Source organism: Apteryx mantelli, chromosome 6, assembly GCF_036417845.1.
Source record: "Apteryx mantelli isolate bAptMan1 chromosome 6, bAptMan1.hap1, whole genome shotgun sequence".
In the NCBI taxonomy this organism is placed as follows: domain Eukaryota; kingdom Metazoa; phylum Chordata; class Aves; order Apterygiformes; family Apterygidae; genus Apteryx; species Apteryx mantelli.
The window spans coordinates 37,450,429-37,478,185 of record NC_089983.1 but is presented as its reverse complement, the minus strand read 5'-3'; the positions used below and the strand labels follow the sequence as shown (position 1 = coordinate 37,478,185).

Sequence of the window (27,757 nt, the reverse complement as noted above, 5' to 3'; positions counted from 1 at the left end):
TTTTACCAGTTTGTCAGACTGACAAATCTCACTTCTCAGGTGAAAGTTGCTATCCTGAAGTATATTGAGTCCCTGGCAAGACAGATGGATCCAACAGACTTTGTGAACTCCAGTGAGACAAGACTCGCTGTATCTAGAATTATAACGTGGACAACAGAACCAAAGAGCTCAGATGTGAGAAAGGTAAGCCAAAATGCTGGAGCACTTGCAGTAATTGTTGTTCTTCCTAAAAAAAAAAAAAAAAAAAAAAAAACAGTCTTAAAGACAATTTAAAAAATCAGCGGTTAGATTCTAATTAAAAAAAAATTTTTTTTGCATACCTTGCCATCCAAACTGAAGTGCCAATTCAGTAAAGGCGCTCTTCATTTTTTTTTTTTGTAGCTACTCAGCTGTGTGACTTTAACTACTATTAACATGCAAAAAGAGAACACGATTTAAACAGGTACTTGTTACTGAGCAGTCTGGAAATACCTGTGGTATTTTGTTTGCTTAGGTAAAGAGTAGGTGCTTTGTAGATTCGAATGAAATCTAGCGCAACTTCTACGACACAGTATTTTTCAAGGAAAGAAAACAAATCAGTAAGCTGCCAAGGACTCTCAATTCTTTTCTTTTAAAAGAACAACATTGTGTTTATCTCAACTTGGAAAAAATTGACACATTTAGGTCGGGCATAGATAATCCAGTTAACTTGTTCCTTTTCTTGCTGTAGATGCAAGTGTCAGGTAAGCTAAAATGGAGCAAATAACAGATACTCATCTGTCCCAAGAGAAAAGTGAGACTGTTGCATGAATCTGGCATCTGTAACGCAATTTAAAATTACCTTCTTTTCCCAGCCCAAGTATAGGAATAAATTCCAGTAGGAGTTACGGGGTTTGAGAAGTACTTGGACTAAAAACTCTTAAGCATTTCAGAATGTAAAAATTGTATGAGATTTCTATACTCTAAATGTTGAATTAATACTAGATTAATATTTCGGTATTTTATAACTTTGCCAATAAAATTATTTTTGTTGATTATTTGATTTTGATGAAATGGTCACTGGCTAAGAGAGGTGCTGCAACTGCACGATATCTGATGACTGTCAGACTTCAAGGAAGGTTTCTGTGTGTGCGTGTTGTGTGCTTTCCAGCATATGTTTGATAGGATCTGGAGGAAAATGTCTCATTCACTTCTTAGACTTTCTGCAGGGGTTATTTACACCAGTGTGACTGAAACTTGCTTCTGCGAGATAGTCTGTCTCTGAGAAGAGTGACTTTAAATTCTGGACTTAAATCTGGAACATACATTTCCATTTTGATGCTCTATTTACAAAGTCAGGATTAAATAACAGGGAAAGAAATGCTTCTCTGTTACAGTTCAAAGTAAACTCCCAACTGTTTACTGTGGCAGGTGAGAACCTTCTAATTTATTTAGCTAGAAATATATACTGAAAGCAAAAAGCAAAATCTCTACGTTGCTCAGCAGAAGAAATATTCCACCATTAGGTGTCATCATTGCTGCATGCAAAATTGAGTGAAGAGTGGCTCTGCAGCGGCTGAAAAGCGGGCCACTAGCTGCGAAGCTGCGGGATGCGGGGAACGTGTGTTCATGACGCAGTGACTGTCCTTTTATCTATTTCCAAGACTCAGAGCTCTGGTAAAACTGCCAGGAAACTTCACTTGAGCAGTACCTGGGCAAGTGTCACAGTGCCTTCGGGGCTGATAAGAGTTTACTGAATCTAATTTCTTTTTATTCAACCTGAATGTGACTACTGCATTTGCCTCTAGTGCTGGTAGTGTTCAAGTGTGGTATTCCACAGTTGACCTAATTTAGGCTACTATAATGAACGCACACGTGATCTTTATTTCATCATACTGTTGGTGTACTATGATTTTATTAAGAACATAGTGCAAACTACCGGCTTTGGAAGAAACATTGCGGCGAAGGATTTATAAGCAATCGTTGGCCATTATCTCTGTGAGGGCTGTAGTTAACAGACTAATAAATTCATTATGCAATAACGAACTGGATTATCACAGACCAGTCCTGACATGTAAGTGTCTGAAGAACACAAAAAAGAAAAAAATTTTTTGGAGACTATGAGCTGGAAAAACAGTACTAGTTTTTCATGTAAAAAAAGATTCATTTGTATAACTTAAGAGTCAGAAGCTGATTTTTCTCCTCTTGGAAGGTATTACTGCTGATAACCTTCAGGATCTGAGGTTTTTGAAGTGCAGAGCCGATCATGCAATTGTGAACATTGCCACCCTAAAAACTGAGGGAACAGTTGAAGGTCTGGGGGAGAGGGAGAAGAAATAATTCCACCTGTACCCCTGCAGCTGACTTGGTGGAAAGGAAACGCCAGTGCTGAGCTGCCTGTGAAGGCAGGAACTTTCTTACAAGAAATTTAGTCCCCCAACGAATGTGCTGTTTACTGCTGCCTTAATGTAAATATCTGTGTGTGTCATGGTCATGCTATTCCCTCTGGATATTTCCTCTGTAAAGCAGCTGCAGGTAAAACAGGCACATTCATGCTGATTAGTTAAAAATATAAATGTTCTAGTGGTGAACACGCTTGGCTGTTATGTGCACGTGGCAGTTAATCATGCAGATTTTATCTTATGGTAGCAAAGGGATCTGTTCGTGAAATGGATTATATTATCAGTCAATAATGGGATCATCCTTCCATTATTATTAACTGTATGTGGTGGTCATGGAGGTCCCAGCCCTGTGGTTATTAAGGTATTGGAGAAAAATGCAACCTAAGGTGACATTTAATCGAAAGAGCTTTTTCAAACTGAATGACACATCTCTATTAAACTCAGTACACCCATACGATGACTACTTAAACATATGCAATGATCATGCTTAACCTGTCTGCCATTGGACTTGGACTACTGGTTATATTTAATAGCTTTTGAAATCAGAAATAAACTTAGCCTAAGGAATTGCTGTTGTGCATAAAAGAGTTTGTTTTAGCATGGAATGATATCTATAGCTAAATATAAGTTCTGTTATCACTTTTGTTTATTAAAAAAAATACATGGTGTACTTTAAGGAGCGTACGGTTGACATCACTGAGTAATTGACAGATATCTCAACGTCTCAGGGCAGAACCCATTTAAATTGTTGACAGTGGCAGTAAATTATGTATAGTGAAAATTATTGTCATGCTGTATTTTTAAAATAGTGAGCTGCAGTGTGTTATGGGTAAATATTTTTTTCTTGTTTTAAGGATAGTTAACACTCAACTTGAATGCAAGGTAAATACTCTTAAGATTTACTTCCTGGAAACAGTGCTAGAAGAAAGGTGAAAGGCATTTGTCCTGTGTGTTAAACAAAAGCTTTCAAGTAGAAATAGATCATGCTGCATTGTATAGATAATTATATGGGACGTGGTTCAAATTTTGCCTTCAGGTGCAATGAATTGTGTACGTGAGAGTATGTGTTGGTGATTTATGCACATACAGTCAATTTGTCGCTTATTCCCCAAGCAAAGACTTAAGCATGATACGTCCATCAATGGACAGAGCACAGATCACGATTTAAGAACTCCAGTTTTGATTGTATTAGTGTTTAGCTTTGTGTGAGTCACTTCACTTTCCTCTGCCTTGGTTTATTTCTATCATGGGGTGTCAATTCTGATTTTTTTAATGTTTCAGATTCAGTGAAATCATTCTACAAAAGCCAGTTATTACCGCACAGAAAAGTAACACAAAATGATAATGCAAATAGATGACTAGTGTTGAGGATATTAAGTCAGCAGCTTCACTGTTATCACTAATATTGCCAGCAAAGTTATTGTGCAGTCTTTACGTAGGCAAAACTCCCATTAATTTTGGATTGCAGGATTGGGCTCTGTGTGGGAAAATACTCTGATCTTGGCGAACAGCCATCAGCTTGAGAATGGAAATTAAAATGAGGTTTCTAATTTGACTCCGGCCAAAGCCTTAAGAAGCCTTGTGCCCAAGGCTAAGGGGAACGGAAATTTTTATTAAACATGAGTGCTCAGCACTAAGAACAGGATGGAGTCATCTGTAAGGGCACCTGGGGTCTTAGCGCTTAGAAGGAGTTTGTGTACAGGTTGAAAGGGAACAAGAGTCTTCAAGGTGAGGAGCCAGTGATGCTGCCCACTGTTTTGGTAATCAGCCAAGCTCTGGTCTTAACAGCAACAGATCTATATTGCGTGATCGTGATTTGGCCCATTAATCTCAAGGAAGAAGTAATTTTTTCTTCTGTGCCAAATGTCCTGCCTGGCTTCTCTGTTGATGAAACACACACGGGAGTTTTATTTTACAAGCCTGAACTTATTTTTACGCATTATGGGCAACCTCGTGTCCTGTGCACGGCGTCATATTCTGCCTTCCGCTTGCATAACTAGATAAACTCTTCTTTCAACTATCCCACTTCTAAACTGCGTTTTGACCAAGCTGCCCTCAAGTGTAGACAATGAATGGGACTTGGTAAGATGCTAGAGTCATTGCAATGAATCCAGAAGCCCAAGTGAGTGTTTGTATTACTTGGATTTACATCACGGTGAAGCCCCCCTCAGACTACCTGACCTAAATAGTGCCCTCCTTGGATTGTCACTGGTTTGTGGGTGACGTCTAGAGGTATCCAAAGAAAACCATGTCTGGGATCAGAATTGCTTCCAAAACTGATTTATCAGGAAGCTGTTTCGAATTACACTAGAAAAGGAGGTCAAAGAGAGAGCCGTAGGCCATCAGATTCCTGCTCTCAAACAACCAAGGAAGGGTGTGTGTGTGTGTGTGTGTGGGGGGGGGGTTAATAGCAATCCTGGATGCCATATTTCAAGAAATACTGATATTTTCATTTTGATAAGGAAATGATATCTAAAGTCTAAAGAAAGTTTGGCTAAAATATTGCTGCAATGTCTGTACCAGGACCCGTGATAGACAGGAAAGCAAATGCTGCTAAGGAAATGAAATTAGACTCCTTTGTAGTGTGATGTCAAATGAGACCTCTGAAATCTCTCCTGGAACTTTGTAATTTTCTGGTTGGGGTCAGGCTGGTTTGAGCAATTCTGTGACATGAAAGTTGAGCTGAAAATGGACTCCTGAAGTCTCTTAGTGAGCTGAAGTGGCATCATTCATCCTTAACAGTGTTGGGCAACAACTAGTGCTGGTCATGTTCTTTTAGAGTAGCAGCAACAGAGGACATTTGCAGAAATGCTTTTAATGGCAAATCATTTTAATGTTCCTCAGTAGGTCAGGCCTTGCCTTTCTGGACCTGAGGGTTCTCTAGCTTTCTTGTAATGTTCCTATACAAAATTTGCATGTCTCATTAACTCCATGAAGAGCCAAGTAACAGAATCGGGCCTTAGGATTTCGTCTCAATCTTACGGAGTCTTAAATAACAGTGTGTCCACACTGCTGAGTTCAGCTGTTTAGCAAAAGGATATTCTTAAAGAAGTCAAACTAGAACTAAATGCTAAGAGGCACTACTTTCAGGGATTTTAACATAGTAATTGTTAGGAAAAATAGTGTAATTCATCAAAAATGGTGCTTGGTGGATTTCAATACAGTAATTACTTGCTTTAGTGCTGCTAGGACAAAAGGGTTCTCAGTGTCCTAGCTGTGTTTCCAAAATAGTAGCTGTCATTTTCTGTTTGTTTTGAATTTGAAGCTACAGAGCTATGAGAGCACAAATATTTTTACTGTATGCAGTGTAAGAAAAATAGCTTTTCTGAACAGTAGTGGCCAGAAAATCATCACATGCTTGTTGGGTAACATGGTCTTATGGGTAGGTTTCCTTAAAATGGCTCTCTGATTTATACAGCCTTCTAGACTCCTTCATGTTGAAAGCAGTTTGTTATAAAAGCAGTTGCATTTCTCAGTTTGCTTGAAACTAAGTAAGAGCTAATGCTAATATGAGATAAGGAGTTGCTTCATAGAATGTGTGCGCTCATTCTTTTATTATGTATCTGTGCAAAATATGTTTGCACATGCCATGTTTATAAATATACACCTATATAGGTAGAGGTGGCGCATCATGTTTTAATGAGGGCTAGAGGTTTACATGATGCATTGTAGAATTGTCAAATAAATGGATCATTGGCTGCTTTCTCTACACAGGGATGGATAAGTCTGCCATACTTATTCTAGCATGTCAAACTTCCGTGCAGGACAAAGTGCATGTTTTTATTCCAAACCACCTTCAGAAACTCTTCTTTCTCAGCTTATATGTGGGAATTTCCCTCAAAATTCAGACCTGCATCATGCCAGGCTTATCATATGAGTTTCTCAGTTGTCAATATAATATAATCTTTGTTGCTAGTCCTACATGAAATCAAATAATAAAATAAAAAAAAATCCTGGGGCGGGTGGAAAGTCCCGTTTCTGGAAGAGTTACCTTTTTGTATGGAGCAAAGATACTCAGAGTAGCCTTCATCTGCTGGACTTCTGAAAGTAATGTCTGGCTCTCCCGGAAATAATGAACTTTTTTTGCTATAGTCTTTGCTATGGCCAGGTGACAAAAGAACAACATGCATAAGGAGTTTTAATCCATTATAGAGCTATAATCAAAATATGTGATGATTCAGTGCTGTATAGTTTTTGCCGGCACTTGTTTGAGATGCCGTTCACAATGTAGTCACACTTTGATATGTCATGCAACCATCCATGACTTATAAAACCTTTTATGCTATATTAAGTGTGTGCCATATAGAGCACAATGACAATGTGGATTTAATCTGTATGTGAATTCTGTATGTAAATCTGTTAAAACAAATTCTTCCTTTTCAGGATATGGATGTAAACAGAATAATCTGATAGAAATCTTTTGGGAAAACTATGTATTTAAAAACTTGAAATCAAGCTAACATGCTTGGATTATGAACTGATGAAGCCATTGTGATTCATGCTACCATATCAGTAATCTGGACGTCTGTAATCATCTGATTCTAGACCCGAAAAGAGAACAAGCAGGAGGTTTGCTCTGGCAGATAGCTTGTTAGCTTAGTGCCAAGCTAAAGCTTAATTGTCTGCTGAAAAGTACACTTAAATGACACTTGTTTAGAACCTGCAAACACTCTGAGTAGATGTATATTAACTCTCAATATCAGCTATGCTCATCAGAGAAGGTTGTCAAAGTATTGCCCTATGCCAATACGTGTGCTAATACAAGCTGCTAATGTGCCTCTGCTGCTTCCCAGGCTCACTGGATTTATGTTTTATCTGCACTTTAGTATAACTAAAGGGACATGAGAGAGAGTTCCTCTGTCCTGTTATGTCCTGCATTGTTAAAAATGCATTTGCATTAGACTGGATAGTGAAATGAATAATTCGTATACAATATGGTTATATTTGTCAAAACTGAGTAGACATTAGTGTGGAACTTCCCCAGATTGATCCCAGTATAAAAGGCATTTGTAGAGAGTGTTGGTCTGTTAGGCGGCTGGTCCGGCTGGAGTCAGGAGTTTGCATGTTCTTGATTTTTCTATTTCCTCTGAACATGCCAAGAGACATGTATGCACGGATAGATACAGGCAGATGCAAGCTCCTCTTCCAGTGCTCCTGGCTGGCCAGATGCAAGCCCTATTGCTGTCTCAGTGCAGCACTTCACCTAGGCCCTGCATCTCAGCAGGGTTTTCCGAATGGCCATGGAGGTAATCTGTAGGTTGCCAAAGCGAAGCACTGCGGAAGGGCTGAGGGAAGATCTGTAAGCCTGAGAACTGTGGCTGAATAATTTAAGCCAGTGCTGCCCTCTGCTGAAAGGAATGCTCTTTTGGTTAAGTCAAATACTTATGCTTTTTAGTTACTTGAAAATATGCAAGTGACTGGTTAAAACTGTCTTATGCAAAACGATAGCATATATACTGTTTAGATGATTTAGTTGAAATCTATGCTTTCTCTAAATAATTTAAACTTTCCTGTTTGTCAACTCCAGACCATGCATAGTTGGGTAGGTGAGGATTTGCCAGCTAGGACAACTACAGCTTCCTCAGGGCCTGGTGAAGGAAACTTGGAAGAGAAATGTAAACAGGTAGACTAAATGCAGTGTGCACTAATCACTAATCTTGTTTGCAGTCTCACCTCAACTGTCTAGCTGTGCAGAGACACCTTGCCTGGGAGCCTGAAAAAAGCGTGTCTGTCTGTCAAATAACGTTTTGGTTTTGGTGTGCTTTTCTGTTAACTTTGTTCTTGTTTGCAGATTGCTTTTGTGTCTCGGAAACAATCAGAGTTTGGGGTTCTCTGCTCTTATGGGGTTGACGGTATCGTGAGCCTCTTGTCAATATAAGTTTGAGCAACTTGCAAACTGCTTTCACGTAGCTCAGGCACTGGCAGCTTATTCTGCTTTGTAGATTGGACGAGCTACAGGGACTATCATCAGGCACTTGTATGAAGCTTAGGTCAGGTCACTGACCAGATTTCCCCTTAAAATCAATGGATTTTCCCAGTTAGTCTTGATCTTTTTGCTTAATAAGCCCATATTTTAAAAGGGACTTTTAATATGTTTCAACTAAGTCACAGAGGTTACTGGATCTTTATGAATCTGGCCGTTACCCTCTGTCTAGGTTTTTTCTTTAAATAAAAAAAAAAAAAGCTGCTAGACTATGTGTTTGTTTAGCAGCTGATGCTGTTGGACAGCATAACTTTTGCGTTGGTATCAGTATGAAACTTTGGGAGCTGCTACTGGCCCGTGAAACCTGATGCCTAGCTGTACTGTTATGAAGAAAATAATGAAGTTACATAAATGATCCCTTTCAAATGATTCAACAACCTGACATTGAGCCAGACCCCCTCACAATCATAGGCAGACTCTGAATTCACTGGAGTTTCTTCAGCTTGAGCCAACAGGGAACGACCTCATTAAGATATGGTGAGCCTATAGGGTCTCCGTTGTCACTGAAACGAGAGGGGTTAGTGTTCCACAGTTATGGTAGAGGGAAATAAAGGCAAGGGGAAATTCGGATGCTGCTCTTTCTTCAAATTTAATATCATCAAGTATGAGTACTGTATGGGGAATGTTTGTACCTTAAGTACAGAAATAAGGTATTTTGATTGCTTGTTTTTGACTTGCTTATGCCTTGAATAATCTAATGAAACAGGAGCCAAGATTTTCAGAAATGACCAGTGATTCTGAGATTATGTCCTCTAGTCACAAGCTGAATGGAGTTAAAATTGTCAGAAATATTATTTGTGAAAGATGTCCTTGGACTAGATAGATGTAGATTAAGTAAATAAAACTTAAAGGATTATGAAGTGTGTCCGGATCTAACTAGCAGACAGGTGTAGAAATACTCTTCGTTACCAAAATAAAATTAACTGTATTAGAACTGGAAAGTATTGCAAGAGTGAAACTAGGAGCATTTTGTAAATGTGATTTCAAGCCAGTGTGCACCTTTCAGCTTTTGAGGTCAGCGGGAACTGTGTTCTTGATTTTATGGTAGCAGGGCCAAGACCTTTGTGTTTTAAATACGAAGCAGGAAATCATGCCTGAACTTTCAGATAATAGCTTTTACAAGGCAGTTTTTGTCTGAAATAAACCTACAAATACAATTGGATGGATAAAGAATATCTAAAAGAACACAGCAAAGATGTACCCTCATAGCTTCAGTGTTGCCTTTGAGAGCTTCACTGGAGCACAACTCACAGGCTGTAATACTACTTGACTTTATTTCAAAAAGTATAGACTATAGTTCTACTATAAGAGTATAAGTGTAGTGAGCCAGTTCAGTACTCCATTCAGAGACCAATGATCTATTTGCAGGCCATAACAAAGCTACTAAAGAATGCTCAAAGTACACAAAATGCTATCAGACATCCCTAGAAACAAGGTGTAGTTTGTGCAAAGAGAGAAGGAGACAGTTCTGTTTTTGTTAAAGCCAAGACCAAAAAATATATATGCATGTTGAAGTGACTTTTGGGAGCAGAAAATTCCCTCATACTCCTCTAGTGCAACATCTATAATATCAATGTTTATGTGTCAGGGCTAAACTGTACCAGTTAGGTAACTGTCCACTTCAAAATGAAGTCACAGGATCACAAAGTCCCTGGTGGAGCTTTGAAGGTTTTGCTCAGGTATGTGATGCATCTTAGATCTCTCTGGCACACAGCAGCAAAGTGCCTCCTGCATCACTCAGAGCACACATGCTCTTGTGTCCTTCTTGCTCTTTTTATGCAGGAGATCTCCAAGGATGACCTTATTTCTAACCCATCTATGGGGGATGTAATGGACAGAAAGGTATCTTGCATCCTGTCCCACCTCGCTGTACCTTGGGCAGCTCCCGACTTGCCAGCCAATCTCTCTGGATATTATAGTCTCTGAGCAATCTCTCAATTTATGAACCTTCTTGATCAAGTTTCCCGTTTTTGTCATCTCAATGAATATGAGACCTGCTTGTTCTGGCACAGATGTGTGTGTTCGTTTTCTAACCATCCAGGATATGCATGACTTCACAAATGGGAATGTACTTTGGCATGACTGTCACTTTGCATTCAGTTCAACATGCCGATTGTTGTCCTGAGATCTCTTGTTTGCAGTAATATTTTTATTGCAGAATGCTGGTGAAAACTTGTGTCTTGGATCAAACTGGACAGAGATATACATCCTTGCTGGGTACCAGGCTGAATTGCCTGAAACTCAGGTCATAGGAGGGTAGAGTCTGGAGTTAAGAAAACCATGAGAGTTATCTCTCCGCATCTTTCATCCTTGGATTGTTAGTGTGAAGTGAAAAATGCCATTCTATGTTTCAGTTCAAGTCAGTGGGAGTTTTGGCAGGAGGCAGCATGATCCATTTGGATCCATTTAGATTTGGAGTGAAGAGTCTGGAAGACGTATAGTTTGTGGCAGTCCTGGGAAGCCTGTTGAGCTTTCGGTGCCTCCGTTTCTTTGGCAATATGGAAAGAATGCTACTTACCAGACTTTGAGATCTACAGATGGAAAGTGTTCTTTAAATACGAAGCTGTGTTGCTATGGATTGAGCCGGATGAGCAGAAGGATCAGTATAGCTTGAATTGCAATTTGCACACTGAAACAATGAGGCACTTTCATTCCGCTTCACTATGAAAGGGTTTCTGTGTACCAAAGTTCATCTGCTAATGGATTCCACTTCACAGGGAACTGCAGATACACTTAATTACTGCAACTTTAAAAATGCATTATTTACTAAAAGTGCCTTCTGCTTTGATGAGAACAATGAATGTACAGTTATCACCACAATAGTGAATTACATTTTTAACCCTCTTTTAAGTTATTCTTTGTTTTTAGGAAGTTTTGGAAAGTTCCAGAAAGGTTGATACAAGTGTCTGCTATTTCTAAGCCTGTATGCTGTTCCAAAATCAGAGCGCATGCTTATTTTTTTTCTGAGATTAAGCTGCTGCTTTGTATCCAAATACATATCCTGGAGGTTGGTGTGTCAACGGCTACACCTCGGCTGGAGAAGGTGGTGCTGCAGAGTTCATCATGGAGGCTCTTCACCATTCCTTTGCTTTCCCTGTTATTTAACTCAGTTTTTACAGTATCTCTGCATATATTCTCAACTCAAGGGTGGGGGAAAAAAAAGGCAGAGTTGGTGCCATTCACATGGGCTGTGTGCTGCTGGGGAAATCTGGTTAGGAACATGTGATGTTAATTACTCTTGCAGATCTGCACTCAGTGATTTATACTGTTTTCATTCCCATTTGATTCCATTGTCTTAGTTCAGGATATGCAGAGCTGTATGTTTGCTGATGGAATTAGTGGAGATCCTGTTCGGGCAGTGGGGTGAGACCCTGCCCAGTGAAATTAATGGTGAAATTCCCAATTGTTTCAGCGGTACCATGGTTTCGCTTAGTGACTTTGGGGAGTCTGATATGTTTGCACTGTCCTGGATGAGAGAAAAGTCCCTCTCTCTGTCCCAGTAGATCTTCCACCTGAGCCAGGGACTTGTGTTGCTGTAACAGCCTCCATGGTGCAGCTTGCAAGGAAAGCAGAAGCAGGGATTCTCTATCTGAAACAAATTTGGATCCTCAGGAAGAGGAGAGGTTGGGTAGAAATAAAAACTAGTCCCTTTCACACTTAAAAGGTATGGGAATAGCAAATTACATTCCTAGATTTTTCATACTTATATGATCTGAGCCTCTGGATTTATCTCTGATTTCTGTTAATTTTTGCAGTAACTTATTCAATGGAAGTGAGTGTACAGGACAGGAGGACTAGCTGTGAGGAGCTGTACACACCTGAGAAATTCATATAAATGCAAAAATGTGTCGTAGGCTGTAAGAACTGAGAAGTTAACTATGGTAGTTAATATCTCCTTGTGACGCATCCAAAATATGCTTGTCTAGTGTGAGCATCTTCTTTTTAAATGCAACACTTGTATCATTTACCATAAGAATCATTTCAAACAATGCAAATATGGAGAATAAAAAATGATGGTCTTTTTTCTTTTTTTCTTTTTTTTTTTTTTTTCCAGGCAGCACAAATAGTCCTGATTTCTCTCTTTGAATTGAACACTCCCGAGTTTACCATGTTACTTGGTGCCTTGCCAAAAACATTCCAGGACGGTGCTACCAAGCTCCTGCACAACCACCTCAAGAACTCCAGTAACACCAGTGTGGTGAGAAGCCCTTGTCCTTGCAGACAGCAGAGCCCCAAAGACAGCGGCTCGTTGATAAGCTGTTGCAGATGCTCAGTAGCATGACTGTCATCTTTCTTGAAACAATATTGCAGCAGAGGCTTCTGTTTGATGTTGCTTTTATACGGACTGTTAAAACAAAAAGCTTGGTTAAGTTTTTAATACCATCACAACCAATGCAGATTTAAAAAAAAATTGCGATGCATGTGAAAGTTGGTGGGGTTTGTGCTTTCAAGTCAGTGTGCTTTTGAAAGTCATGCCAGTAATGACCTTTGGCTAAAACAGAGGCCCTGATCCCACAGGTTTTTCTGGGTATAACCCTAACGTTGAAATCGGTTCAGTTTGATATCTGATATATTGTCTGTTAAGAAGTTTGCAGGCTGTTTGATCTGACCTAGTAGGTCTCCTCAGTCTGTAACTATTATCCTAAGTTTTTGTTTTACGTGAAGCTCTGGCCTATTTTTATTTCCCTGAAGGGAGGTGTTAGTAGAGGAGAACACAAATGTGTTTCTAAACTGCCTTTTTCCTCATGGCAGCAAGGATTAGAGTATTTTTTGCCTTGTTAGTGTATAAATCCTGTAAAATTTTCTGGAATTTGAACCCTCCCATCTGAGCTCATGCATAGAGACAAGTAGACGTTTGTGTAAGCTAGAACCGCAGCATTAGGCTTCTAGGAGAGAGGGCTGGATTTGCTAGTCCCTTCCACCTTGTTCAGCTTCCTCTTGTGTGAAATGGGTCAGAAATGGGAGTATTTTTCTGCCCGTTTTGCTGTGGTGTAAATGATTATGCAGGCCAGTGGAAAATGATAAATTATATTGCTGACTTATGCTCCTAACAAGCACAGTCAGAATGCTTTAGACAATGTGGAAAATAGCTGCATAATTAAATTGCCAGAGTAATAGTCTGCATGCTTTGGAGCATGGAGAATAGTGTTTGAGGAGCTGGGTAACTTGGTAGGTTGATACACCATTTCCCTGGCATTACTGCAAGCCATCCACGCAGCATGGTTAAAATTACAGGTTCTGTAGACTGTAGAAAGATGCACATGTGCTTTCTTGATTCTCAGAGCAGTCCCTTTGAGAGTGTGTTACTGTATACATGAAGCATGGCTTTCAAAGCACTCCCCCAGATACACTTGCACATTTTGCATCTGCACAGTTTGAGGCATAGCTGCAGCAGGCACGTGAGCTTTGTGCCTGAGCCCTCTGTGGGCTCTGAAAGGCAACTTTCTTGGGGTTAAAAATATCATAGAGCTTCTTACTGGAAAAAAGCCCATATTTGCTGTGGTTTGCTTCTGCAGTTGACTCTGTCAGTTCATACTGCAGATTCTTAGGTCAAGAGCCGTCATCAAAACTGGCCTAAGTTTGCCCAGGGCAAATAAAGGCTGCATTTGGACCTGTTGTTTTTTTTGTTGTCCTCCTGTTTGTATATTGTAGTACACTGCTAATCCCTGTCTTCCTGCCCCTTTGCCAGGGTTCCCCGAGCAATACCCTTGGTCGGACTCCTTCCCGGCACTCCAGCAGCAGAACCAGCCCCTTAACTTCACCTACCAACTGTTCCCATGGTGGACTGTCTCCAAGGTAATGTGACAGGTTAACCAAAGCACTAACAAAATCTTAAAGGGTTTCAACATGAACGTGTATTTCCAGAATGACTCATTTTCAGAACAGATAAAGACCAAAAGTTTATAGTGATTTCTCCTAATGAATAGGGCTTGAACATGATAATACATGATTAGTGCTTGACTTCAGTGTTCCAGTCTTCGTGTTATCTGTGTAATCTTAATTTCTTTTCTCATGATACTCATTTTCTTTCACAACTAGCCCTTCTCTAGAATCATACTTCTGGGTTCAGTAGAGGTAATATTAAATGGCAGCATTAGAAACCAGGTGGTCTTTAGGTTGCAAACATTACAAAGAAGATGAAGGCATTCAGATAAGGATTTCAGGTTGTGCCTATTTTTTAGGTGTGCCCTTGTGCCCAATAATTCAGCTGACTCTAGTGCTGTGCTTATGCAGCTGAGAGAAATGATAAATCTCTCTTATTGCCCTCTTATGCTTTGTGAGAATGCAGAACAAGCAGAGGTAGTGATCCTATTTCAACTGTGAGCACTTTTTAAATCCCCCTCTTGGTTGCTTCTTGGCAGAGCAGAGGCCTGGTCCTCTGGAGAGCAAGTCTATTGCAACCAGGTGTTTTGCTGAAGCTGCAGATGCCATCCTAGAATATATTGATCCATTCCAAAACCTTTTATCTGAGCAGACACAGACTCTTAGATGTTGGGAATGTACATGTTTTGGTACCAGAAAAACTTAGAGCAGAGGAGATACAGATTTAAACAGTGTGCTTTAGGGGCATAGAAATTTTGCAGAAAGTGTCAGATTGTTACTCGGACAAGCTTTGATTCATGCTGGGAAAGCTTCAGAGCTACTGCTGCTGTTTGCTGGTCCTGCTTCTGCATGGGAGATCATTTCCCTTTGTTATAGAATAGGCAGAGGGAAACATGCTGGGCAAGAACTGCAGTTAATAGTCCAATAGAGTGACTTAAACTGAAATCTGTTGATCAGCCCTGTTGTAACTTGCTAAAGCTTGTCTGGAGGGATGCTTACATGTGTGAGTTTCCATGTGTCAGGAAAAACGCAAATTTTTAGTCTTCAGTGAGAAGTTATACTAGTTCCAGCAGCGTATCAGGGACACATGGGGCTTCCTGAGAAAGTTCTGGATATCTAAATATACCTTTGTGCCCCTAAATCTATTGTAATCAAAAACTAGCCTGAGAAATTGAAAGCTAAAGTAGAGGTTCCATACTTTAATGAGTTTTTTTGTTGGGAAACATTATAGTAAGAAATGGTAGAGTTTCAGGGGAAATTCAGTAGTGCTGCTTCTTTTTCTCCTGGTTTTAGCATGATTGGCCCTCCTGATTTCTGTCATGGGAAATTATAACTTGAGGTCTGTCTCCTTGTGGTTACGTTGTGGCTTTGCTGGCCGCGCTTGCGTGTGGCACCTGTTTTGTAAATCCATGACCTTTTGCCATGCTTTTTTGGGTTTTGCCACTGTGACACAACTCTTCTTTGCCACTTCCTCACTTTTCTTGAGTTTGTCTTTGCGTTCTTCTCGCCTCTTGATTTCAGGATGTTTGTCTCAAAATATTGATTAAACACTTTCAGCTTACATTCAGTATTTTGTTGTTGCTGTTTTCTAGAGGTGTCTTCCATGTAGTATGTTCACAAGGAGTAGCTAGAGAGGGAGTGGGATTCTAGAGCGTTCTGCCATTAAAAGATGGCAAGACCAAAACTGTCACTGGTGTAGTGGTCCACTTTCTTTCAGAGACGATCATACCTTCAGCTTCCTGTGAAGTTCCTGGAGATGCTGATCCAAAAATTGAGGTCTCTGTTCAAGTAGTGTTTCTCATTTCCTTACTGGATTTAGTTATTCAAGAGTGATGTATTAAAAACTACTCTATAATGACAGGTGAAGGTGAAAACTGCTGCAAAAGCCATTAAAAGTATCCAGTGGAAGGGGTATGGCTGTGGTGGGTTTTTTTTTGGGGGGGGGGGGAGGAGGGAAGGGAATGGTGGCAGCTTTTTTTAGGTAGCCCCTGAGCAGTAATAGTAGCTGCAGCTTTTACCTCTAGCAGGAATAGTGGCAAGTATGACAAATCAGTGGCGGTAGTTTCTGATGCTCTGCTGGATGGCATCCCTCTTGAAGGTGGCTTGTGTAGCACTGTTTGAGCACGGCCCTGACTTATAGAACAATGGAGAGTTTATCTCTGTTTTTGAAGTAAATTTGCTCCTCTTAAGGGAGAGAAAAAGAAAAAAAGAGGCTTTGGAAGATGTACTAACAGGTTATGGAAGTAAAGCATACTGCAGTGCCGCAAGCAGTGGTCATATGGATGCTTCTGTGTCAATGTTGCTATGATAAACTCTTGTCACTTGCAATTCATCTGTGATGCAAAATGTGACTTTTTAATCCCTCTGAGTTTGAAAATAAGCAGAGTCGAGTCCTTCTGGTAGCTGCTCTCCCCTGGTACTGAGACTGTGGGGGCCATATCCTTAGCTAGCATTAAGCAGCAAGGCTTCACTGGTACTGCCTTTCTATAGTAGCTATGTAAGCTGTCACCCTGAGGTCACATTGCTTCTCCCATATTATTGCCTTTGCAGTTGATTTCCTGATTTTTGTGTGTGCATTTGAGCTGTCTGGATCAATTCAATGATCTAGTTGAACTGGACTTTGCCCACAGCTAACTCGCTGAGGGAGGTGATAGTCTGCGCTCAAGTATTCCCCGATGCTCGTGTCTTGAGAGGGGTAACTTGCTTACAGGGCCTTGGACAAAGTTGTTCCTCCTCCTACTTTCATTTACTTCATCGAATCCTGCGTCATGATCACTGGAAAGTATCCACTATGTTTGTCAGTTGTTTCCCTGCATTCGTACCTGATTTTGTTTTCTTGATGGTCTTGGTTTTGGGGGAGAGGAATTATGGAGGAAAGGTCTTTTCTGGAGAAGAAAAGCAAGGGAGGGCACTTTGGAGGGTTGAAAACAGTAAGAAAAATTCCCTTGTGACAAAGAAGAAAGAATATTTCCTGGGCAATGATCAGATGAGATGAATGGTTTGAGTTTGTGTCAGGCAGAGAAAATCTGAGATTTAGTAAGTGATGTAGTATAATAAAAAAGAAAATACTAAATTGTGAATTCTTCCAGCGTAAGAATACCATTTTGATTGTGAAATAATCTTCTGTAAACTAAAGTGGCATGCAGGTTGTGAATTCATCTGGAATTTCTTGGGATATTTGAAGGAATACCACCAAATGAGTGGGCTTGCTCTACTATTTCTGCCTTTATTGGTAGCCCAGAAACATGTATATAATTCCTAAGTCTTTTATAGTGCATTTTACTGTTAGATCTTTAAGCAACTTAAAAAGATGATCAATGCTATTGTGTCAAAGCTGTGAAAACTGAGATTTGGGTGAGAAAGACTAGCATCAGCTAGAATCTCATTTCTGCTAACTCTAATCAACTGCTCTGAGAAGTAAGTCACACTGAACAGTAGCACAGCAATGTAAAAGATGGCAGAATTTAGCTTGTGTTGATATAGTTACATTATTAAAAGAACAGATTTCATCCTTCAAAGATCTCTAGAGGAAATGCATCAAAATAGAAAGTTAGTAATTTTATTTGCTATGTAAATTTAGGTGCTTTTTTTTCATTGAAAATAGGAAGTGCCATTAAACGTAAATTTCGGTAGTTTTGGTATTAAGTTCATCAACGAAAAAATTAAAATAAGCCACCCACTTTATACAATAAGGACAAGCCTGCATTGTTTTGTGGCACATTTGCAGGTAGGTGAGATCTGAGGTGTGGGATTTCTAATGACCGGTCTTGTCTGGTGCATTTCTGTAATAGTTGTTTGTAATAACTATGTGCTTTGCTTGCTGGTTAATAAGTGAATTTCTTGACACCACTCTTCAGATGAGTTTTCAACTGGCATTGCAGCTATTTGCACTAGAGCAATTCTTGACTTGTTTGCTGTTTCTGGTCTTGCAGCATCTTTCACTTATGCATAGGCAAATATGACTTTCCAGGACAGTGTGCTTAAACTTAATAGAAACAAAGTAGCATCCTGAATACTCCACCAGCTCAAGCATCTGGATTCTCATTTAGAAGACGGTTTTGGAAATTCATGTATCATGAAGGCAGCAGGACGAAAACAAAGGCCTGTATTTTGGACAAATTTGCACAGCATTGGATGCCTTGAGCTAAAGGCACTGTGTCAAACGGTGACCAAAAAGGGCTTCATACAAGTTCAAAGAGAAGTCTGAACTAACTTTGAGGCTTTGCAGGGAGCTGGGTTTCATTTAGTCTTTTCAGGTTTGTCTGCTGGGACTTTGACCAAGCCCCTGATTCGTGTGATACGTTTATGATCTCATTTACTGCACATTTGGGATCAATTTGAATCTGGTGAAATAGAAGTGTCTCTTAAGCCCTGTGAAGGCTCAGTGCTTGTTGATTGTGGAGGGATTGCAGGCTCTTACCAGAGGCACCTGGTGCCAAACTTTACAAGCTACCCTTGGGTATCTGATTAAAATTCAACTCCAATTCCTTTCTTCCAGGGAAATTCTGTTGCTTGCAAGTACCTGCTTAGAGTGTGAATCCAGACACATGGTCAGAGGTGGTTCAACTAGAATGTTTTAAGAACTGATTGTAGAGGCTATATCCATATATGCAATTTATTGGTTAGGACAAGCAGGGTCTATTTTTTGTGTGAATGGTATCATGTTAGAAATAAGTGGAAATTAATAATAAAGACCAAAGCAATGACTTGTGGGGCTCAATGGAGTATTCTTGTTTAATTTTGTTTCTATTAAATTTCTCTCTCTCTCTCTTTCTCCAAGGCAGCATGACAGCACTAAGCCACTCAGATTATAGTTTCTTTTTTTTCTCCCTCTCCTTTCTCTGTTTTCTCTTTTTCGTTTCTCCTCTGGTCACTGCAGTCGGTTCTGGGGTTGGAGTGCAGACGGGCTGTCGAAGCACCCCCCTCCCCTTTCTCAGCCTAACTCCATCCCCACTGCTCCTTCCCACAAGACTTTCAGACGCTCTTACTCTCCCAGGTAACAAGCTACCTGTTAAACCAACTTGTCTGAGGTGTCACAGTATTATTTACCTTTCACACACAACAAAATTTGTTCAAAGTGGGGCATGAGATTTCCAGAGTCTCTGGTTGAAAAAGGCAATGAGATGATGTTAGCTTTCAGAGAGGAAAGATGGCAGTCAGCCGTTTGCTCTGTAGAGAAGATGTGGCATGGAGGAGAAAAACTCAAATTTTTCCAGATCGTTTCTCCCTGCCGTGTTTTGTGAACGGGTGCAAGTTTCACAGTTGGATTCCAATGCAGAACACAGTTGAGCACTTTCTGCGGGCGCTGGTTGTGTTACGATGGTATGGGCAAGGTCTTTCAACTTAAATACACCGTGCACATGAGTTCACTCAATTAGGCACTGATCTCCAAGTAATTTCATATGTTCAGTAGTTAATGTCCTTGGGATGCTGAGGATGAAGCTTGCGTATAGGTTTTTACCTGCTGTTTGCATAGTGTGATTGTGAAACATCATGCAAAATTGCAATATTGAAATTAAAATGGTAATATTAAGTGTCCTTGCCACAAAAGATTTCAAACAGTTATTTACTGCTAATTTTGAAATCTCTTCCTCCTCCTGTGGCCTCATGTTTTGTTCCTGTGTGTATATGGGGCTTTAATCACTAGACTAGACTAAATCTGTATACTGGTTTTAATCGAAAAACTTTTGGATCCAAATTTAATTCATCCAACCGATCTCTAAGTTAGCTTCCTTGGATTTTGTAAGTTTATACCTTGCCAGCAGTCTTTCTATGGATATACTTTCTTCTGACTTGAATGTGGCTGTTGTCTGAGGAAGGACTACATTGTCTTTCCTTGAAGCAAGAAAGCTGAAACGAAGCAAAACAAGTGGTTCTTTGAGGGCTTAAAATCTGAGAACTTGTGACATCTCCTGAGGCAGAAAATAGAGCCCCCACAGTCTGTATTTCTGTGCTTATGTGCAGGTTCTAAACATTAAATCTGTGTTTTGACTCTGTTCTAAGACACTGAGAAATCTGTGGAAAAGATCCATGTTGTTTTTTGGGTTAAACTGGTCAAGAATAATTTTTTCCTCCTTTCGTTAATCCACATTGAAGTTTGGAATTACTTGACATGTATCCCAGCCCCGAGCCTGAAACCGCAAAGTTACTGTGTACTGCTCAAGGATGCTAAACTGTTGATCACTTGCACATAGTTTGGGTTGGAAACTGAATAATAGTTTAAGGAAGTAAAATGTGTTTTCTGTCAGACTAGTAAATTGCAAAATTGTATCTTGATAAACTTGTAGAGAGCTGTATTGTTTTAGTGCAGCATAAGATGGAAAATAATGTTGTGACATCCCTAAAAACTGCTCATCTCTACTCGCTTCTTATTCATCCTGTGACTCTCCTAGTTTTCTGCATGGGTCATAATTTTTTTCCTTTTGTGACTTTTTTTTCCCCTGGAAGGTGGGTGTAGTTCCATTGTATTTTTTCCTCTTCCTCCCCTGCCATCATGTTGTCTATGAAGTATTCCAGCACACATACTGGCAGTAGATGTGTTTGTTTACATGTAGAGCTTTATTTTGTATAAAAAAACAACCATAATGAGATCACGTACACAGGCTGACTCTTGACATATGAGATCAATAGAATCTTTAGATTTTATTAAATTTTGGTTTTGTGCTTTGAAAAACGCATCAGATCACATGCCCCTCCAGTTCAGTTGTTCTTTGTTCAGAACTTGCCTTAGTCCTTTAGCACTGCAGAGTGTGTGCTTTGATCTATATTTTGGGAGCAGTGTAAGGGCAAAATTTGCCCCCGAAGAAAGCAGTGATTATAGCAGAAGACTGTCAGTATTCCTGCAGCTTTCTCAGTTCTGCCATGGATTTCCTTGTGTGACTTTTGGTAAGCTGTTTCATCTCCTGGTATAGGTATACAGTTAAAAATCACATGTATACCTTCTAGACTGACGATTTCATTGCTTACTTACATTTTGAATGAAGAACCTGTTGAAATCTTTGAATTAAACATGTCTGAGCTCAATATTTCCAAGATGGTATGAAACAAAGGTGATTCCATTCATGCCTGATACTTGCTAAGAATTTAAAAACCGCCTTTGCTTTTCTTTGTCTGGAAAGCAATCACAGTGCATTAGTGTCATTCAGTTGTCTGAAAGGCCCTAAATACTCTGACTTATGTAGATTTATAAACAACTCTTGTTTCCTGGTCTTGGTCTGTTGTTTAAGTGGTTTCTTTTTCTTCCCAACCAGGCGCTGCCTGACAGACAGTGTTTAAAGTTTGGGAGTTGTTCTTTGGTTTCTTTGCCAGAATACATTGTGCTGATGCTTGTTTGATTGTAAAGCAAGCGTGTTGCTTGGAAGCCAAGGATTATTGCTATTTTCAGTGAGTGTTAATCCCAAAGGAATCAGGCAGCACCAGTCTTATCCTTTGTCTGAAGTTCTTGAGTTGATTCCAGAAAAAGTCATAGTTGTAGATAATTAATATCCTACTTTTAGTTCTATTGAAAATAATAGTGGTGTACCCAGGATTCAAAAGAGATTTTCTGTTCTTGACTTTCTCCCTCACCCACCTCACAGGGAATCTTTCTTCTGTGGAAAAGGAGCACAGCTCTTTGTTCAGCCATCATCCTCCAAGCCCATCCTGTCATCCTTCCCAAATTGTGAAGAAATAGTAATTCACCCCTGTAGGGAGCCACTTCTTGCCCTTTATTGACAAACAACTTGATGTAAATGTCTTAAATTCTTTTGGTTTATTTGCTTCTGGCTCTGCTAAGATCCTAGACTCCCCCAGAGAAATTGTTCTCAGTTACTGGGTCTCTTTATAAAAATCTCTCTTGGAAAACTGACTTAGTCATGCAAGCTCAACTTCTCCTCCCTGGATAGAGCAGTAGTGCCAATGATGCCTTTTAATTTTATTTTCTCCAAGCATGTAGGAGCTTGTCTTCCTAGCCTCATATTTTATATCATCTGTCCCTACATGCCAGACACTTTTTTTCATGGAACTTAATTTTGGATAACTCGCTAAGGAAGCCCAAAACTTGAGTGCCTTTACAGTGTTGAGGAATTTCTAACCAGCTGGCTGCAAGAAAGCATCAGATTTGAATGAGAGTTCCCAAACTTAGGTGCAATACTAAAATGCTTCTACTGTCAAGGCATCATGCAAGTGATTCTGTTTTTACTATTCTGTGAATGAAAACTGGAGTAAGTTAGACTAAGCTTTATGTACACTTTTCTTTCCATTTAGATCCCACGTATTTGAATCCATAGACAGAATATACTTGACATATTATGAAACTCAAAGCTAAATTTCATTGATTTCATTTCCAACAGCTGTCGCAACCCTTTGAGTTCACATTCATTTATATATATGCATACATCTTTTTTTCCTTTTTCAATAACAGCATTACCATGCTGGGGGTAGGTTTCTGGTTCACAGAAGCTAAGACACTTGCTACTGTGGAATGTAACAAATGCTGGGTCTGATTTTCCCTCATTTATAGCAGTATAACTCCATTGATTTTAGTGGAACTTCTCCTAGATTTACCCCAGTCTGAGGGGAGACTCAGACCTGAAGTCTGCTTGGATTCCATCCATATGTTGTTACAAGTCACCGTTAGAAATGGTATGCCAAATCATCCGTTTCCAACTTGGCATTGTTTTTGTTAAAAGTTAGAAGTTGATTCCAATGTCATCTGTAACATTTCATATACGTTTGGTCTTTAGTATGCTGGATTATGACACGGAGAACCTAAATTCTGATGAAATCTACAGCTCTCTTCGTGGAGTCACAGAAGCAATTGAAAAATTTAGTTTCCGTAGTCAAGAGGACTTGAATGAACCAATCAAACGCGATGGAAAGAAAGACTGTGATATCGTGAGTATTTGATTAATGTCTGGGGACAGGTGAGACTTTAAAGCACTACTTTCAAACCTGGCTTTGGATTGTTAACTAGTGTCCAAAGTCCAGATATTCTTTCTGTGTTTTTTTTTTTCTTGCAAGTGTCTTTTGCTCATTGGTTACTAACTTCTTATTCCTAAATTATTGGGTCCCAGGTCTGTAGTCTCTTGCTCGCCTTGAGCTCTATTTAATCTTCTGTGAAATGTGCTCTGAATGAGTGTCTCCTGTAAGAAGAAATCAGTGTTAGTGTTTTCTGGCTTCAGCATTGCTCAGTGATGGCTTTTTCATGGAATGTGTGTAGTCAGGGAGAAGTTAGTTCTTGAAATGCACATCTGGTTTCCCTCACAAGCTTGTAGTTCATACATAGGAAGGACCTATAACCACTTTGAGTGCCTGACTCTTATGGTACCTTATGCTGTGTGAATGGTCAGAGTTATCTGCCATGGGAGATGCCATTTGTTTTAATGAAGTATGTGGACATCAGGATTTACAGGAGTTGTAAGGAATATTTTTTGCCTCCTACCTGGACAAACACAAGTTTAGGTTAGTAGATTAACTTGTCCTTCAAAGCTAAAAAGTCTTTAGTGGTCCAAGATGACTTTTCTTTGGGATTCTCCTATTGTTTGTTTGGCATTAGCTTGCTAAACACCATTCAGCCCCCTTTATCAGTGCGGTTGTGAGGTTTTGTGAGAAGGCTGTTGCTTAGGTTTCCTTTCCCTTTAGAAGAAGCCCTCTCTTGCCTACTGCTCCAGTAATTTCCTTCTTAGAAAACTGATCTTGTCCCAGAGCTTGTTTATGATTTTTTGATAGCCTGTGCAATTTTAGGAATATTCACTTAGATTTAGGAATGCTAGCATAGCTTTTTGTGTTGTTCCTATGCTTGTGAGATATTTTTTGAAACAGTGGTGTTTACATGAGTAAGGGAAAGAGGGGGTAATCTGAGTTTTAGTGAAGTTATTAGGTACGTGTAAAGAATTCTATACAAAATTGATTATGGGTCTTTGTATTGGTGGGTGGATTTCAAAAGGTTGCAGCTTCCACTGAGTTTGAATAGTCTCACATCTTTTCTGTCTGCTTGCTTCTCTAGGTGTCTCGAGATGGTGGCCTCGCGGTGCCCGCCAGTGATGTCCGCGGCAGCAGTGACGTTGTGGAAGGGGGAAGGATGGCTCTAGATAACAAAACCTCCCTCCTTAACACCCAGCCTCCCCGTGCGTTTTCAGGGCCCCGTGCTCGAGAGTACAACCCCTACCCGTATTCCGACACGATTAACACTTACGACAAGACTGCCCTGAAGGAAGCTGTGTTTGATGATGACATGGATCAGCTTCGGGATGGTTTGTATCTGTACCTTGTAAAACTGCAAGCAGCTTGTTCTGTTCTTGGTGTATTTATGTATGTGTAGTGCTCTTGGATACAGGTCTGTGTAAGGATACGTTGTATTTTACTTTGCACCTGAGATGAGGCTTGGCACGAAATACTCTGTGTTCTCATGTGACAGTTGAACCTGATATGGGGCTACTGAGAAAATGTTATACTGCAATTTCTGCATTTTTGCCTAGAGTTTGCATCAAACTAGTCCCTTAAGAGTCTAAGCTAAATGCATCTCCAGGGACCCTATTTTGTGGACCTTCTACTCTTTAGGACTGAAACCACTAAGTCCACAAGTCACTAAGTCCATAACTTGTTAAGTGTGTTTCACTATATGTGAATGATGCTGCACCTTCACTTTATTCCTTTGCAGTATATTGATGAGTCACTGTACTGCGATCTAAGGATCATACTTTGGGTGTGTAAGTCTAGGACAAACTGTGGCAGTTCTCATCTTGTAGAATTAATTATTGGGATTGGATGAAATTCAATCATCGTTTCTTCCTGGTTCGTTAGAAGCCATGTAGATTCAGGAGCTGTGAGATGAACTCAGGTGAAATTGTGGGCTAGTCAGATCCTTTTCCTGCTTGATTGAGGCCACCTGGGATTTGGTGCTTTTTGGGGGGGCTCATTGTTGCATATACCTTGTTCTGTACAGGGTTAGTAATCTTGGTGTCTTTGATCTTTTCCTCATTTCCCCAAATGACTTGTTGTCGTTTGTCCTAGAAGTACCCATTGACCATTCTGATTTGGTGGCTGATCTTCTGAAAGAGCTCTCTAACCACAACGAGCGGGTGGAGGAGCGGAAAGGAGCCCTCCTGGAACTGCTGAAGATCACAAGGGAAGATAATCTTGGAGTCTGGGAGGAACATTTCAAAACCATTCTGCTCTTGTTGCTGGAAACGCTTGGAGACAAAGATGTGAGATGCAGATTTTTGTCTTGACTCTCCTGTACATTGCTTCATCTAGGTGGATAGTTTCTCCACATTAATTTAAATGAAATTTGTTGCATTTGTACTGCTTGTTACTACTTCAGCATTTCATCAGTGCCATTGCACTGCTCAAGTTTTCCTGTGAAGGATGTTGACTCCGCTTTCATTGTCAGTGTTAAACGATGAATTTCAAGCTACTCTGAAGTGTACCAATTTTTTCCCTTCCCTCCTGAGTGTTTAGTAACAAGTAGTTATGAAATTGAACTAGAATGAGAAAAGAAATTACTTTTTTTAACTTGAAAATTATCAAGGTTTCAAAAATTGTTCTCTAACAAATTAGATGAAAATACAAGTGCTTCACTCTATTCCCACCTCCTTTCCCCTCTGCCCCCCCCCCCAAAATGGGAGAAGAGAAAAAAGACACCCTAGAACAGATGAATTGCCTCAGAAATGGGGGATGAATATTTTCATTTTTGCTCTGTGTGGATTAAAGATCTGGGCTATTATATATCATGGGATGAGTCTGTCTCCTTGCAAAAGCTTTATCAAGAGCAAACTGCTTTTACAGGGATCTTGTTTTCAGCTATTAAAAAGGATGCACATGTACACGTATAAGAAACTGTGTGCTGCACTGCCATCAAAGCTCTGCATTTGACAGTAGTTGACTGAAGTAGGAGACTTACAGGCTAAACTTTTACTTTGCCCCGTTAGGCTATTTCTTCAGCCTGCAGCACAGTGAGATTCACTAAGGCTCAGCACCCTGCCTGCTCCTTCAAATCAGAGCCATGCTCTATCTGAATGTTATAATATTTAGGCTTAAAAGCACTCACAGTTCTGTTTTTCCTTTAACCTGATCCAACGTCAGTTGTGTGCTTCTTATACTCCTTGTAAAATATATGGCACTCTTAAAAATGTTCATTTAATTCTGAAGTAGTGTAGGTGGCAGCTGTTTTCCCAGTCACTGTTTGCAGTGTAAGCATGAGCTGCTGTAGTGTCCTACATGTATAATTACAGCGTTGTCATAGATGTACAGGAAGATATGGTGACTTTATCTAAGCAGAAATGAAAGGCCTCAGTATAGAGTAAATTAAGTATTCCTCTGTTGAAATAATAGAGTACATTTGGAATGGCCCCAATCCAAAAACCTTAATATAACAGTTATAAAAATGAAGCAGGTGTTATAAATACCTTCTGCTAATGTTCTTTTGATATAAAGGATTAACACGCACGTCAGAGTGACTACAATGACTGACTGTTCTTGAAAATAATTTTCATAAGACTTACAGGAACAGAGTTGACTTACTGCATCTGTATATGAGAAACAGCTTTGACTGTTGCATGGTTGGAGCTCAGTTTGATGTCTGCAAAACTAAGCAAAACAGGAAGAGCAAAACAAATATAATCTGAGCTTCTTTGTACATTCATCTAACACAGGCATGCTGCTTTGGGAACAAACTTGTATTTCAATAACAAAAAAGTATAAAATTAATTAAAAAAAAATCTGATTCTTTCCTGTATTGGTGAGAACAGTCATTATATGTCAGTTCCTGTGCAGTAGAAGGCAATGAGACCAACTCAGTTTTCAGGTATACTGATTACACTGTTTGCTCTGCCAACTCCAGCAGAGCAATGTAAGACTTCTGGTGGAGTAGGGAGCCATCAGAATTTACTTCAAACTAGAATTTTGAGAATTGATTTCTAATGCGACTTTCTCTTGACACAGCATTCAATAAGAGCCCTGGCACTACGAGTCCTGAGGGAGATCTTACGGAATCAGCCAGCCAGGTTCAAGAACTATGCCGAGTTGACCATCATGAAAACCCTGGAAGCACATAAGGATTCCCACAAGGAGGTGAGTGAACCTTGCAGTGTTACTACTGGGAAAGCAATATGGACCTACTAAGGAAATGTTAGATTTAATGAGTAAACAGGTTGACCAATCTTGACAGTAGAACAATTTGACATGAAAGGCCTCCCAAGTATGAAGGGGTAGGATTTATGCTTGCTGAAGCAGGAAGAGAAATTTTGAGACTGAAACAGCTGTTTAGGTGGATTAAGAGCTATCTGAGGCTGTAGGCCATCTTTATTTATCAATTCCCAGAGTTTTGTTGTTTGTTTTGGGACAGGATGAGGTCCAGCAACATAAAAGTGTGTATTTGATAAGCTTGTGGAGCACATTAAGGGCACTGTGGTGCCTACATCTGTACAGGCAAGGATAGAAAATATGCTGGTGGACACAAAACCAGTATACAAGTAGAACTGAGCGTGAAAAGGGAGTGATAAAGTTGGGCCATGCTGGAGAACTGGTGGATAACAACAGAAAATGGACAAAAAGGGCATCCTGTTGAGGAGAAGAAAATGGGGCAGAGGGAAGGAGGCAAGGGGAAGGGTGA

The 27,757-nt window shown here is 39.9% G+C and overlaps 1 protein-coding gene across 1 annotated transcript in view; it reads left to right on the top strand.

Annotated features, from left to right (window-relative positions):
* Positions 1–27,757, top strand: part of CLASP1 (cytoplasmic linker associated protein 1) — a 197,316-nt gene that overhangs the window by 149,523 nt on the left and 20,036 nt on the right. The window contains exons 31-38 of the mRNA XM_067299284.1: positions 40–183; positions 7,888–7,983; positions 12,398–12,541; positions 14,033–14,139; positions 22,890–23,040; positions 24,152–24,398; positions 25,159–25,352; positions 27,088–27,216. Of these exons, the coding sequence (XP_067155385.1) occupies positions 40–183; positions 7,888–7,983; positions 12,398–12,541; positions 14,033–14,139; positions 22,890–23,040; positions 24,152–24,398; positions 25,159–25,352; positions 27,088–27,216 (1,212 nt within the window). The remainder of the gene's footprint in view (positions 1–39; positions 184–7,887; positions 7,984–12,397; positions 12,542–14,032; positions 14,140–22,889; positions 23,041–24,151; positions 24,399–25,158; positions 25,353–27,087; positions 27,217–27,757) is intronic.